The 13091-nt window shown below is 51.1% G+C and overlaps 1 protein-coding gene across 1 annotated transcript in view; it reads left to right on the top strand.

Moving 5' to 3' along the window:
- LOC144807625 (E3 ubiquitin-protein ligase TRIM39-like) overlaps positions 1-13091 on the top strand; it is a 313986-nt gene continuing 300895 nt past the window's right edge. Inside the window, exon 1 of the mRNA XM_078673249.1 lies at positions 1-512. Within this exon, the coding sequence (XP_078529375.1) occupies positions 99-512 (414 nt within the window). The 5' untranslated portion in view covers positions 1-98. The remainder of the gene's footprint in view (positions 513-13091) is intronic.

Raw genomic sequence — 13091 nt, 5'->3', positions numbered from 1 at the left:
ACGCACAGACACACCCACTGCACACAGAGAGGGACAGACGCACAGACACACCCACTTCAGAAAGAAAGAGAAACTGAAACGTTCTGCATTTCTGCATCATGGCGGCGGCAGCTCAGCTCAGGGACCTCAAGGAAGAGGCCACGTGTTCCATCTGTTTGGAATATTTTAAGGATCCGGTGATGATCGAGTGTGGACACAACTTCTGCCGCTCCTGCATCACCCAGAGCTGGGAGGGGGGAGATGAAAACTTCCCCTGTCCTGAGTGCAGGGAGATATCTCGTAGGAAAAAACTTCGACCAAACAGGCAACTGGGGAACATGGTGGACATTGCAAAACAGATTCACCTACCCCCAGTGAAGCCTCCGGGGGAGAATATGTGTCGGAAACATGGCGAGAACCTGAGGCTGTTCTGTGCAGAGGATCAGAGGATGATATGCTGGGTGTGCCGAGAGTCCAAGGAGCACAAAACTCACTCAGCAAGTCTTATAGAGGAGGCTGCAGAGGAGTACAAGGTACGTCTGTGGCTTTCAGGGACCACAAACTCACAATATTAACCCTGCTGAGGAGCCTGCAAAGGTCTACAAGGTGTGTGTGTGTGGATGTTTGTGTCTGGAAGGACAGCAGAGGAGCACAAGATAGGTCTGTGGAAATTCAGAGACCAGAAAGTCACTCGGTGCTTCACCTCAAGGGGCAGCCTGAGCACAGACCCTGTGTGTACAAATGTTCACATGTCACAAGTCACCATAGCTGCCAAGGTTTCAAATGGCTATGTGTGACATGTTCATAATTTCAGTGCAATTTTGAGTGACATTTCATCGAATATGAGTGACACTTTCGCACGATCAAAATCAAACAATGAAGACGAGGGAAATATATAAATATCCAAAATTAAACCTATTTGAGCAAGGAGAAACCCTAAGAAGATCCTAAAACTGGTGCAAAGCATCAAAAATTGAAGGTCACTTAGGTGTGAATGCATGAGGAGCTTGGCTTCTAAGCACCTGCACCAGTGCTCCCCAGAATCTCCAGCCCTCCCTGTGTTCTGGGGCACTCCCTCCACCCTATCGTGACTCTCTCACGCACCAGGTGGACACCCAGGCTGCAGGCACACTTTAGAACGAATGTAGGGTCTTGCCACATGTGTGAATGTGCGAGGAGCTCTGCTTCTAAACATACTACTGCCCCCAAGACCTGTAGCCCTTCCTGGCTTCTGAGGTGCTCCGTCTGCCCTACCATGCTTCTTACACTTGTAAGAGGACGCCCAGGCTGCAGGCACAGGTGCAGCCTTGTGCTACAGGTGTGAATGTGCTTCTAAGCACCGCATGACACGGACCCCTAGGACTTGTGGCCCTTGCCGAATCGAATCATTATCCCAGCTGTGCAAATCAACGAACAACATGCCAATGTAGATGAAATGAGTATGAAACCTTTAAAAAAACTCGAAACTGTTAAACTATAATGGTATACATTGTTCACATTACTTAGATTATACCTGGATGCGCATGTCTTCTCATATAACCCTAAGCCAGTACCTTTAATTCAAACCTCTCCAGCCCAGTCGTCTTAGACAGCTAGATGGAGAGCAGGCACAGCTCCCAGTGCCTTTAGGAGCCAATGTGAGTGCTTCACTCATGCTGCTTAACATTGCTAACAGCATGAAAGCGGCATCTGGATTGGAGAAGGGAGCTGGCTGTGGAACCTGGCGCTCGGAGCCAGGGACTGTAGAGCATCAAGGATGTGTTGGGCTGGGCTGCAGGCTGCTACGGTAAGTTACACATTTAACCATTTAATTTTTCTTTCTAAAATGTTTTTTTATTAAACTAATGTAATATATAGTATATAGTATATTTTAAAAGTGTTTGGTGGTTGAGGTTGGCTTTACAACTAATAATGTATTTCTATCCAAAGCAATCCTTTACAGCAACATTAGGATAATGAAATACTGATGAAAAACATAACTTTCTAACCTATACTATGCATGCAGCGCTTTAATGACAGTTCATAGTTACCATATTAGGATTGTAACTCAAGAACTGCAGGTAAAAAGATCCCTGTGACAAAAACAGTAACCCACTGAGCTATCCCCATAAATACAGTTGTTTGATCTGCATGGTACACATTCTTTGTAGCAGGCATATTACCCCTGTGAACAGAAACTGCCACCTAAAACTCCCATCTCTCTCCAGCAGGAACATGTATCATCAGCGTTATCCTAACATTCCTATTGTTGCCTGAATCCTGCTGAACATACAAGGAATTCTGCAGCAGGTGCTTTTAAGCGCATAAGTCATGAAAACGGAGGCTCTCCATTTGAAAACAAGAACCTTATTTGGCAGGAATGGCGCATACAGTTAGGCATCGTGCCTGCAGTGCTACAGATGCCAGACGTTATTCATTATAAACCAGTGCATTACGTCTTGTAACAATGACGCTCAGAATAGGCAACACATAAAATACAGCTGATATTAGCGAGTACTGAAGAGGGGGGGCGGGGGTAGAGGAGCACACGGATATTCATGCAATTGTATATTAGAAAAGCTTAGAGAGCAAACCACTCTAACAAACATACTATTGAAACAAGTTATCTGGATATTGAATTGGCTTCTGAGTAGTGTTGTCGCAGTCAGTGTTTCACCCCAACAACATCCCTGAGATAACCAGGGTAAGGGAGGAGGCGTGAAATGCACCTTGGCCTAGTGAAAACTAAGACCTCGGCATCCTTGCTGTAAACTAGAGTTGGAGGTAAATTTCAAAAGCTTCCGCAGTTCGTCCAGCCTTTTCCCGGTTGCCTCCAAGAAGGGCTGGAAAAAGACGGGATACCACCGCTCTCCCCGTTTTTGCCGACTTTGAGGTGGATGCCTTTCGAAATCCTCTCTGGCCTTGGCTAAGGGGCACAGGGGGACTTCGAACCTGAGTCTCCAGGCTTGTCCGAGAACTCCCCCCCACCCTGCAACCTCCTGCCCGCAGCTACCTGAGCCCGAAATATGTTCATGATATCAACTCCAGTCTCGGGATACGGGAGCAGCTGACAGGTGCCGCGGGCAGAGGTGAGGGCAGCTGTCAACGGACACAGGGCACGGTGTAGCGGTCAGTGTTCCCAAATCTCCTTTGTCTCAGAGTCAGTTTATTTGGAGAAGTTTAGTAGCTTGTGACTTGTTCTAAAAAACACACTTTAAAAAACATACCAAATGGGGCCTCATAGCGCAGCACAACATCGCGGTGTAAGAAGCCTTCTGCGTGGGCTTCTATGAGGCCATGCCCGCTGGGGCCCTCTAATTCACAGGGACCGGAGATCGATATTGGCGTCTCCTGCGTGCACTGCCAGTAGACGACTGCCTGCACGCTGCCACTGCCCATGGCCGAGTCGGTGACTCACCTCTGTGTTACTGGGCTTCATGCGTGGAGGGGGGTGGCCATGAGACTGGAGTCTGTCTCTCGTGCTGCATGCTGCTCACTCGGATTTCCTGCCGCTTCTGCCTCTTCCTCCTCCGGACGGGACGGCACTCTACTGCCTGCACATCCGGATTAAAATCCCGGCCTCCATGGTGCCACTGTGATCGACAGCAGGATTGACTGCTGAGAGGGCAGCCCCCACCTTTATTAGTGTGATAAGTCTGACTGAAGCCGGGCGCCGCGCCGGCGCCGCAGCTTGCGCATTTGTTTCCAGGCAACATTCACAGCAGGTAGCTGCCTGGGCAGAGTCCACTGCAGAGATACATTGTAGCGCTCTCAGCCCCTACAGAGCTCAGAGCAGTCGCGGGTTAACTATTTATGAACTCAGCTCAGCCAGAAGCACGGTCTCGGGAGCAGGTGTCAAAATGCGTGACAATGCATTTCAGTGCGGTGATGCGGATCACTGCACTGAGCACTGAAATGCGTGAGCGTCACACCTGTTGCGTGACGCTTGGCAGGACTGAGTCACCCTGTGTGTCCCACGGAGGAGGCTGCAGAAAACAACAAGGAAAATTTGTGGATTTCGAGGGTTCCCACGTAAAGACATTGTAATTTCCACACAGGAAGAAGTTGCAGAGGAGCACAAGGAATGTCTGGGTGTCCAGGATTTACTAGTGAATTCACTCGTTAAGTCTTGAAGAGGATACAAAGTATACTTTGGGGGTGAAGGGATAAATATAACACCGTCAATCCCATAGAGTACGGTGTCTAAGAGCACATAGTGTGCACATGGGTAGTCCGGATTCACAAGTAAAGAGAATCCCTGAGTCAATTAGATAAATTAAAGGAATATATGTCAGCTTTCAGGGATCACAGGTTGTATGCGTACTGTGTGCTCTTGAGCACCCTTCTCTTTAGGAGCCTCAGAGTGACTTTTGATCCATTACAAGACCGAACATACTTTGTATCCTCTTAAACATTTAATGAATCACTTGTGAAACCCTGTATGAGGCTGGTCTCTGGTTCTGTTCTCTGTTGTAGACCCTGTATGAGGCTGGTCTCTGGTTGTCTCTTCTCAGTTGCAGACCCTGTATGAGGCTGGTCTCTGGTTCTCTGTTCTCTGTTGCAGACCCTGTATGAGGCTGGTCTCTGGTTGTCTGTTCTCTGTTGCAGACCCTGTATGAGGCTGGTCTCGGGTACTGTTCTCAGTTGCAGACCCTGTATGAGGCTGGTCTCTGGTTCTGTTCTCTGTTGCAGACCATGCATGAGGCTGGTTGTCTGTTCTCTGTTGCAGACCCTGTATGAGGCTGGTCTCTGGTTGTCTGTTCTCTGTTGCAGACCCTGTATGAGGCTGGCCTCTGGTTCTGTTCTCTGTTGTAGACCCTGTATGAGGCTGGTCTCTGGTTGTCTGTTCTCAGTTGCAGACCCTGTATGAGGCTGGTATCTGGTCGTCTGTTCTCTGTTGCAGACCCTGTATGAGGCTGGTCTCTGGTTGTCTGTTCTCTGTTGCAGACCCTGTATGAGGCTGGTCTCTGGTTCTCTGTTCTCTGTTGCAGACCCTGTATGAGGCTGGTCTCGGGTACTGTTCTCAGTTGCAGACCCTGTATGAGGCTGGTCTCTGGTTCTGTTCTCTGTTGCAGACCCTGTATGAGGCTGGTCTCTGGTTGTCTGTTCTTTGTTGCAGACCCTGTATGAGGCTGGTCTCTGGTTGTCTGTTCTCTGTTGCAGACCCTGTATGAGGCTGGCCTCTGGTTCTGTTCTCTGTTGTAGACCCTGTATGAGGCTGGTCTCTGGTTGTCTGTTCTCAGTTGCAGACCCTGTATGAGGCTGGTGTCTGGTCGTCTGTTCTCTGTTGCAGACCCTGTATGAGGCTGGTCTCTGGTTGTCTGTTCTCTGTTGCAGACCCTTTATGAGGCTGGTCTCTGGCTCCGTTCTCTGTTGCAGACCCTGTATGAGGCTGGTCTCTGGTTGTCTGTTCTCTGTTGCAGACCCTGTATGAGGCTGGTCTCTGGCTCTGTTCTCTGTTGCAGACCCTGTATGAGGCTGGTCTCTGGTCGTCTGTTCTCTGTTGCAGACCCTGTATGAGGCTGGTCTCTGGTTGTCTGTTCTCTGTCGCAGACCCTGTATGAGGCTGGTCTCTGGTTCTGTCCTCTGTTGTAGACCCTGTATGAGGCTGGTCTCTGGTTCTGTTCTCTGTTGCAGACCCTGTATGAGGCTGGTCTCTGGTCGTCTGTTCTCTGTTGCAGACCCTGTATGAGGCTGGTCTCTGGTTGTCTGTTCTCTGTTGTAGACCCTGTATGAGGCTGGTCTCTGGTTGTCTGTTCTCTGTTGCAGACCCTGTATGAGGCTGGTGTCTGGTCGTCTGTTCTCTGTTGCAGACCCTGTATAAGGCTGGTCTCTGGTTCTGTTCTCTGTTGCAGACCCTGTATGAGGCTGGTCTCTGGTTGTGTTCTCTGTTGCAGACCCTGTATGAGTCTGGTCTCTGGTTGTTTGTTCTCTGTTGCAGACCCTGTATGAGGCTGGTCTCTGGTTGTCTGTTCTCTGTTGCAGACCCTGTATGAGGCTGGTCTCTGGTTGTCTGTTCTCTGCTGCAGACCCTGTATAAGGCTGGTCTCTGGTTGTTTGTTCTCTGTTGCAGACCCTGTATGAGGCTCGTCTCTGGCTCTGTTCTCTGTTGCAGACCCTGTATGAGGCTGGTCTCTGGTTCTGTTCTCTGTTTCAGACCCTGTAGGAGGTTGGTCTCTGGTTGTCTGTTCTCTGTTGCAGACCCTGTATGAGGCTGGTCTCTGGTTGTCTGTTCTCTGTCGCAGACCCTGTATGAGGCTGGTCTCTGGTTCTGTCCTCTGTTGTAGACCCTGTATGAGGCTGGTCTCTGGTTCTGTTCTCTGTTGCAGACCCTGTATGAGGCTGGTCTCTGGTCGTCTGTTCTCTGTTGCAGACCCTGTATGAGGCTGGTCTCTGGTTGTCTGTTCTCTGTTGTAGACCCTGTATGAGGCTGGTCTCTGGTTGTCTGTTCTCTGTTGCAGACCCTGTATGAGGCTGGTGTCTGGTCGTCTGTTCTCTGTTGCAGACCCTGTATGAGGCTGGTCTCTGGTTCTGTTCTCTGTTGTAGACCCTGTATGAGGCTGGTCTCTGGTTGTCTGTTCTCTGTTGTAGACCCTGTATGAGGCTGGTCTCTGGTTGTCTGTTCTCTGTTGCAGACCCTGTATTAGGCTGGTGTCTGGTCGTCTGTTCTCTGTGGCAGACCCTGTATGAGGCTCGTCTCTGGTCGTCTGTTCTCTGTTGCAGACCCTGTATAAGGCTGGTCTCTGGCTCCGTTCTCTGTTGCAGACCTGTATGAGGCTGGTCTCTGGTCATCTGTTCTCTGTTGCAGACCCTGTATGAGGCTGGTCTCTGGTCATCTGTTCTCTGTTGCAGACCCTGTATGAGGCTGGTCTCTGGTTGTCTGTTCTCTGTTGCAGACCCTGTATGAGGCTGGTCTCTGGCTCTGTCCTCTGTTACAGACCCTGTATGAGGCTGGTCTCTTCTCCTCTGTTCTCTGTTGCAGACCCTGTATGAGGCTGGTCTCTGGTCGTCTGTCCTCTGTTGCAGACCCTGTATGAGGCTGGTCTCTGGTCGTCTGTTCTCTGTTGTAGACCCTGTATGAGGCTGGTCTCTGGTTGTCTGTTCTCTGTTCTCTGTTGCAGACCCTGTATGAGGCTGGTCTCTGGCTCCGTTCTCTGTTGTAGACCCTGTATGAGGCTGGTCTCTGGTCATCTGTTCTCTGTTGCAGACCCTGTATGAGGCTGGTCTCTGGTCTCCTGTTCTCTGTTGCAGACCCTGTATGAGGCTGGTCTCTTCTCCTCTGTTCTCTGATGCAGACCCTGTATGAGGCTGGTCTCTGGTTGTCTGTTCTCTGTTGCAGACCCTGTATAAGGCTGGTCTCTGGTTGTTTGTTCTCTGTTGCAGACCCTGTATGAGGCTGGTCTCTGGTTGTCTGTTCTCTGTTGCAGACCCTGTATAAGGCTGGTCTCTGGTTGTTTGTTCTCTGTTGCAGACCCTGTATGAGGCAGGTCTCTGTCTGTTCTCTGTTGTAGACCCTGTATGAGGCTGGTCTCTGACTCTGTTCTCTGTTGCAGACCCTGGATGAGGCTGGTCTCTGGTTGTCTGTTCTCTGTTGCAGACCCTGTATGAGGCTCGTCTCTGACTCTGTTCTCTGTTGCAGACCCTGTATGAGGCTGGTCTCTGGTTCTCTGTTCTCTGTTGATGACCCTGTATGAGGCTGGTCTCTGGTTCTGTTCTCTGTTGCAGACCCTGTATGTGCCTGGTCTCCGGTTGTCTGTTCTCTGTTGTAGACCCTGTATGAGGCTGGTCTCCGGTTGTCTGTTCTCTGTTGTAGACCCTGTATGAGGCTGGTCTCTGGTTCTGTTCTCTGTTGCAGACCCTGTATGAGGCTGGTCTCTGGTCGTCTGTTCTCTGTTGCAGACCCTGTATGAGGCTGGTCTCTGGTTGTCTGTTCTCTGTTGCAGACCCTGTATAAGGCTGGTCTCTGGTTGTTTGTTCTCTGTTGCAGACCCTGTATGAGGCTGGTCTCTGGTTGTCTGTTCTCTGTTGCAGACCCTGTATGAGGCTGGTCTCTGGCTCCGTTCTCTGTTGTAGACCCTGTATGAGGCTGGTCTCTGGTCATCTGTTCTCTGTTGCAGACCCTGTATGAGGCTGGTCTCTGGTCATCTGTTCTCTGTTGCAGACCCTGTATGAGGCTGGTCTCTGGTCATCAGTTCTCTGTTGCAGACCCTGTATGAGGCTGGTCTCTTCTCCTCTGTTCTCTGATGCAGACCCTGTATGAGGCTGGTCTCTGGTCGTCTGTTCTCTGGTGCAGACCCTGTATGAGGCTGGTCTCTGGTTGTCTGTTCTCTGTTGCAGACCCTGTATGAGGCTGGTCTCTGGTTGTCTGTTCTCTGTTACAGACCCTGTATGAGGCTGGTCTCTGGTTGTCTGTTCTCTGTTGCAGACCCTGTATGAGGCTGGTCTCTGGTTGTCTGTTCTCTGTTGCAGACCCTGTATAAGGCTGGTCTCTGGTTGTTTGTTCTCTGTTGCAGACCCTGTATGAGGCTGGTCTCTGGTTGTCTGTTCTCTGTTGCAGACCCTGTATGAGGCTGGTCTCTGGTTCTGTTCTCTGTTGCAGACCCTGTATGAGGCTGGTCTCTGGTTCTGTTCTCTGTTGCAGACCCTGTATGAGGCTGGTCTCTGGTTGTTTGTTCTCTGTTGCAGACCCTGTATGAGGCTGGTCTCCGGTTGTCTGTTCTCTGTTGTAGACCCTGTATGAGGCTGGTCTCTGGTTCTGTTCTCTGTTGCAGACCCTGTATGAGGCTGGTCTCTGGTCGTCTGTTCTCTGTTGCAGACCCTGTATGAGGCTGGTGTCTGGTCGTCTGTTCTCTGTTGCAGACCCTGTATGAGGCTGGTCTCTGGTTCTGTTCTCTGTTGCAGACCCTGTATGAGGCTGGTCTCTGGTCGTCTGTTCTCTGTTGCAGACCCTGTATGAGGCTGGTCTCTGGTTCTGTTCTCTGTTGCAGACCCTGTATGAGGCTGGTCTCTGGTCATCTGTTCTCTGTTGCAGACCCTGTATGAGGCTGGTCTCTGGTCGTCTGTTCTCTGTTGTAGACCCTGTATGAGGCTGGTCTCTGGTCGTCTGTTCTCTGTTGCAGACCCTGTATGAGGCTGGTCTCTGGTTGTCTGTTCTCTGTTGCAGACCCTGTATGAGGCTGGTCTCTGGCTCTGTCCTCTGTTACAGACCCTGTATGAGGCTGGTCTCTTCTCCTCTGTTCTCTGTTGCAGACCCTGTATGAGGCTGGTCTCTGGTCGTCTGTCCTCTGTTACAGACCCTGTATGAGGCTGGTCTCTGACTCTGTTCTCTGTTTCAGACCCTGTATGAGGCTGGTCTCTGGTTGTCTGTTCTCTGTTGCAGACCCTTTATGAGGCTGGTCTCTTCTCCTCTGTTCTCTGTTTCAGACCCTGTATGAGGCTGGTCTCTGGTTGTCTGTTCTCTGTTGCAGACCCTGTATGAGGCTGGTCTCTGGTCGTCTGTTCTCTGTTTCAGACCCTGTATGAGGCTGGTCTCTGGTTGTCTGTTCTCTGTTGCAGACCCTGTATGAGGCTGGTCTCTGGCTCTGTTCTCTGTTGCAGACCCTGTATGAGGCTGGTCTCTGGCTCTGTTCTCTGTTGCAGACCCTGTATGAGGCTGGTCTCTGGTTGTCTCTTCTCTGTTGCAGACCCTGTATGAGGCTGGTCTCTGGTTCTGTTCTCTGCTGCAGACCCTGTATGAGGCTGGTCTCTGGTTGTCTCTTCTCTGTTGCAGACCCTGTATGAGGCTGGTCTCTGGTTCTGTTCTCTGCTGCAGACCCTGTATGAGGCTGGTCTCTGGTCGTCTGTTCTCTGTTGCAGACCCTGTATGAGGCTGGTCTCTGGTTGTCTGTTCTCTGTTGCAGACCCTGTATGAGGCTGGTCTCTGGTCGTCTGTTCTCTGTTGTAGACCCTGTATGAGGCTGGTCTCTCGTTCTTTGTTCTCTGTTGCAGACCCTGTATGAGGCTGGTCTCTGGTTGTCTGTTCTCTGTTGCAGACCCTGTATGAGGCTGGTCTCTGGCTCTGTCCTCTGTTACAGACCCTGTATGAGGCTGGTCTCTGGTTCTGTTCTCTGTTGCAGACCCTGTATGAGGCTGGTCTCTGGTTCTGTCCTCTGTTGCAGACCCTGTATGAGGGTGGTCTCCGTTGTCTGTTCTCTGGTGCAGACCCTGTATGAGGCTGGTCTCTTCTCCTCTGTTCTCTGTTGCAGACCCTGTATGAGGCTGGTCTCTGGTCGTCTGTCCTCTGTTACAGACCCTGTATGAGGCTGGTCTCTGACTCTGTTCTCTGTTTCAGACCCTGTATGAGGCTGGTCTCTTCTCCTCTGTTCTCTGTTTCAGACCCTGTATGAGGCTGGTCTCTGGTCGTCTGTTCTCTGTTTCAGACCCTGTATGAGGCTGGTCTCTGGTCGTCTGTTCACTGTTGCAGACCCTGTATGAGGCTGGTCTCTCGTTCTTTGTTCTCTGTTGCAGACCCTGTATGAGGCTGGTCTCTGGTTGTCTGTTCTCTGTTGCAGACCCTGTATGAGGCTGGTCTCTGGCTCTGTCCTCTGTTACAGACCCTGTCTGAGGCTGGTCTCTGGTTCTGTTCTCTGTTGCAGACCCTGTATGAGGCTGGTCTCTGGTTCTGTCCTCTGTTGCAGACCCTGTATGAGGCTGGTCTCCGGTTGTCTGTTCTCTGGTGCAGACCCTGTATGAGGCTGGTCTCTTCTCCTCTGTTCTCTGTTGCAGACCCTGTATGAGGCTGGTCTCTGGTCGTCTGTCCTCTGTTACAGACCCTGTATGAGGCTGGTCTCTGACTCTGTTCTCTGTTTCAGACCCTGTATGAGGCTGGTCTCTTCTCCTCTGTTCTCTGTTTCAGACCCTGTATGAGGCTGGTCTCTGGTCGTCTGTTCTCTATTTCAGACCCTGTATGAGGCTGGTCTCTGGTCGTCTGTTCTCTGTTGCAGACCCTGTATGAGGCTGGTCTCTGGTTGTCTGTTCTCTGATGCAGACCCTGTATGAGGCTGGTCTCTGGTTCTGTTCTCTGTTGCAGACCCTGTATGAGGCTTGTCTCTGACTCTGTTCTCTGATGCAGACCCTGTATGAGGCTGGTCTCTGGTCTGTTCTCTGTTGCAGACCCTGTATGAGGCTGGTCTCTGGTTCTGTGTTCTCTGTTGCAGACCCTGTATGAGGCTGGTCTCTGGTTGTCTGTTCTCTGTTGCAGACCCTGTATGAGGCTGGTCTCTGGTCGTCTGTTCTCTGTTGTAGACCCTGTATGAGGCTGGTCTCTGGTTGTCTCTTCTCTGTTGCAGACCCTGTATGAGGCTGGTCTCTGGTTCTGTTCTGTGCTGCAGACCCTGTATGAGGCTGGTCTCTGGTTGTCTCTTCTCTGTTGCAGACCCTGTATGAGGCTGGTCTCTGGTTCTGTTCTCTGCTGCAGACCCTGTATGAGGCTGGTCTCTGGTCGTCTGTTCTCTGTTGCAGACCCTGTATGAGGCTGGTCTCTGGTTGTCCGTTCTCTGTTGCAGACCCTGTATGAGGCTGGTCTCTGGTCTGTTCTCTGTTGCAGACCCTGTATGAGGCTGGTCTCTGGTCGTCTGTTCTCTGATGCAGACCCTGTATGAGGCTGGTCTCTGGTTCTGTGTTCTCTGTTTCAGAGCCTGTATGAGGCTGGTCTCTGGTTGTCTGTTCTCTGTTGCAGACCCTGTATGAGGCAGGTCTCTGGTCGTCTGTTCTCTGTTGCAGACCCTGTATGAGGCTGGTCTCTGGTTGTCTGTACTCTGTTGCAGACCCTGTACGAGGCTGGTCTCTGGTCGTCTGTTCTCTGATGCAGACCCTGTATGAGGCTGGTCTCTGGTTGTCTGTTCTCTGATGCAGACCCTGTATGAGGCTGGTCTCTGGTTGTCTGTTCTCTGTTGCAGACCCTGTATGAGGCTGGTCTCTGGTTGTCTGTTCTCTGTTGCAGACCCTGTATGAGGCTGGTCTCTGGTCGTCTGTTCTCTGTTGCAGACCCTGTATGAGGCTGGACTCTGACTCTGTTCTCTGATGCAGACCCTGTATGAAGCTGGTCTCTGGTCGTCTGTTCTCTGTTGCAGACCCTGTATGAGGCTGGACTCTGGTTGTCTGTTCTCTGTAGCAGACCCTGTATGAGGCTGGTCTCTGACTCTGTTCTCTGATGCAGACCCTGTATGAAGCTGGTCTCTGGTCGTCTGTTCTCTGTAGCAGACCCTGTTTGAGGCTGGTCCCTGGTTCTGTTCTCTGTTGCAGACCCTGTATGAGGCTGGTCTCTGGTCGTCTGTCTCTGTTGCAGACCCTGTATGAGGCTGGTCTCTGGTTGTTTGTTCTCTGTTGCAGACCCTGTATGAGGCTGGCCTCTGGTTGTCTGTTCTCTGTTGCAGACCCTGTATGAGGCTGGTCTCTGGCTCCGTTCTCTGTTGTAGACCCTGTATGAGGCTGGTCTCTGGTCATCTGTTCTCTGTTGCAGACCCTGTATGAGGCTGGTCTCTGGTCATCTGTTCTCTGTTGCAGACCCTGTATGAGGCTGGTCTCTGGTCATCTGTTCTCTGTTGCAGACCCTGTATGAGGCTGGTCTCTTCTCCTCTGTTCTCTGATGCAGACCCTGTATGAGGCTGGTCTCTGGTCGTCTGTTCTCTGGTGCAGACCCTGTATGAGGCTGGTCTCTGGTTGTCTGTTCTCTGTTGCAGACCCTGTATGAGGCTGGTCTCTGGTTGTCTGTTCTCTGTTACAGACCCTGTATGAGGCTGGTCTCTGGTTGTCTGTTCTCTGTTGCAGACCCTGTATGAGGCTGGTCTCTGGTTGTCTGTTCTCTGTTGCAGACCCTGTATAAGGCTGGTCTCTGGTTGTTTGTTCTCTGTTGCAGACCCTGTATGAGGCTGGTCTCTGGTTGTCTGTTCTCTGTTGCAGACCCTGTATGAGGCTGGTCTCTGGTTCTGTTCTCTGTTGCAGACCCTGTATGAGGCTGGTCTCTGGTTCTGTTCTCTGTTGCAGACCCTGTATGAGGCTGGTCTCTGGTTGTTTGTTCTCTGTTGCAGACCCTGTATGAGGCTGGTCTCCGGTTGTCTGTTCTCTGTTGTAGACCCTGTATGAGGCTGGTCTCT

The sequence above is a fragment of the Lissotriton helveticus genome, unplaced genomic scaffold, assembly GCF_964261635.1.
Source record: "Lissotriton helveticus unplaced genomic scaffold, aLisHel1.1 SCAFFOLD_463, whole genome shotgun sequence".
Taxonomy (NCBI): Eukaryota; Metazoa; Chordata; class Amphibia; order Caudata; family Salamandridae; genus Lissotriton; species Lissotriton helveticus.
This window is presented reverse-complemented; position numbering and strand designations above follow the sequence as displayed.